Source organism: Merops nubicus, unplaced genomic scaffold (assembly GCF_000691845.1).
Source record: "Merops nubicus isolate BGI_N331 unplaced genomic scaffold, ASM69184v1 scaffold49721, whole genome shotgun sequence".
NCBI lineage: Eukaryota > Metazoa > Chordata > Aves > Coraciiformes > Meropidae > Merops > Merops nubicus.
The window spans coordinates 1-1,945 of record NW_008589948.1 but is presented as its reverse complement, the minus strand read 5'-3'; the positions used below and the strand labels follow the sequence as shown (position 1 = coordinate 1,945).

Here is a 1,945-nt window from a genome sequence, read left to right as displayed (position 1 = left end):
GGATGGAAACACCTTGTGCCCAGGTGAGAAGATGTCCATCCCTCAGGCTGCTCTTCTCAGGCGTAGATCCAGTGCTCAGCTGTGTTCTCCCAGCAAGTCAGCTCCTCTGGGTGGAACCAGAGGGAGATCTCCTGCTGGGCACTCTCCACTGAGTCACTGCCATGGATCACGTTCCTGTGGGGCAGCAGAAGAAAGGGGTCAGCCAGCACTAGGCAGAGAAAGGTGGGAGAGAGGAGCTGCAGCTTGGAAAGCTTCACCTCGAGCAATTTAGTTATAGAATCATAGAATTTTTTAGGTTGGAAAAGACCTTTAAGGTCATCAGGTCCAACTTTAACCCCAGCACTGCCAGGTCCCCACTGCCCCGTGTCCCTCACACCACATCTCCAGGGCTTGGAAACCCCTCCAGGGGTGGGGACTCCACCACTGCCCTGGGCAGCCTGGCACAGCCCTGGGCAACCCTCCAGGGCAAGAAATTGTTCCTCAGCTCCAACCTCAACCTCCCCTGGGGCAGCTTGAGGTTGTTTCCTCTTGTCCTGTCCCTTGTTCCTTGGGAGCAGAGCCTGACCCCCCCCTGGCTCCAGGCTCCTGTCAGGAGCTGTGCAGAGCCAGAAGGTCTCCCCTGAGCCTCCTTTGCTCCAGGCTCAGCACCCCCAGCTCCCTCAGCTGCTCCTCCCCACACTTGGGCTCTAGACCCTTCCCCAGCAGCTTCGTTCCCCTTCTCCAGCACCAATTAAATCGATTAAGCCAGTCACATCCCACCACGTTCCTTCCCACCACACAGGCCTCCTCCTCCTCCCAGCTCAGGGGCTGCTCATGGTTACACTGAGCAGGGCTTAGGTCATGGGTGTGCAGGAGCTGCCAGTCCCTGCACTCCCTCCTGTGATGAGGAACCTTTCTGCTACAGAAGGAGCTGCAAGTGGCTGATCTGGGGTTTGCTTTGTATGTCAATAACTCAAGTTCTGCCTCCCTATTTCCCATGTCTATTGGGGCAGGTTTGGTATCAGACACCATGGAACAGAAAGCCAAACCAGGATCTAGAGCAGCTTTCTGGGTGCCCTGCTCTCTCAGGAGAGGGCTGAGAAGGCTCCTCTTCCTCTTCACAGCCTGACAGCCCCCATTCCCCAGAGAAAACAAGTCAAGCCCACCTGCTTTCAACAGAGCAGGCAGGAAAAACACAGACCCAGGCTCCTCCTGCTGGCAAAGCCAGCCCCAGGAGGCAGAGGTGAGCTCCTCCTGCCAGGGCTGCCCTGCTCCCAGCACCCGAGGGAGACAGGTCTCCTCTATGGCCACAGGCTGGCGTGGTGCCTCAGGCAGCCTTGTGCAGGAAAGCCTGGCCAGGATGCCCCAAAATACAGAGGGAACAAAAAAACCCAAGCTCTCACTTGCTGACTTCAAGGCAGAAGTCTCCTCGGATGGTGCCAGGCCTGGATTCAGCAGGGTCAGTCTCCCCAATCATCGTCCGAACCATCTTCACCGCATCCAGACCCTGCCAGACCTGAGCAGCAAAACCAGAACCAGCTTCCACAACTGCCCCAGCAGGTCCTATTCCCCCCCTGGGAGAGAGACAGGAAAGGGTCTCCCTCTAAACAGTCTTCAAAAGGTGATTTTGGAAAAGAATTGGAATCGTCTGTGGATTTAATGCAGAAAACGTGGCTGCAGTTCAGAACGGCTTCAAGAGGCCCTCTGAGGAGAGATGCCAGCTTGTTTCCATCATGCCACAAGCCAATGCTGCTTAAACATAGCACTTACTTTCTGTTCTTGGTTCTGGAGAACCTGGCCAGCACTCACCATGGCCACCACGGGCCCAGAGCTCATGTACTTGACCAGCTGGCTGTAGAAGGGCCGGTTGCGAAGGGCGATGTAGTGTTCCTTCAGCAGCTCCTCCGAGGCCTAAGCACAAAGAGCACACAGCTCAGCCTGCCCTGGGGATTACAGGACAGGTTGG

At 56.4% G+C, this 1,945-nt stretch overlaps 1 protein-coding gene across 1 annotated transcript; it reads right to left on the bottom strand.

Annotated features, from left to right (window-relative positions):
* Window positions 1-56: 56 nt before the first annotated feature.
* On the bottom strand, window positions 57-1,890 carry LOC103782007 (nucleoside diphosphate kinase 3-like; the record flags this gene model as incomplete). The annotated part of the gene is made up of 3 exons (XM_008949736.1): window positions 57-174; window positions 1,383-1,495; window positions 1,789-1,890. Coding segments are annotated over 3 exons (333 nt in total), but the record flags the coding sequence as incomplete, so codon positions are not given.
* Between the last annotated feature and the right edge of the window lie 55 nt (window positions 1,891-1,945).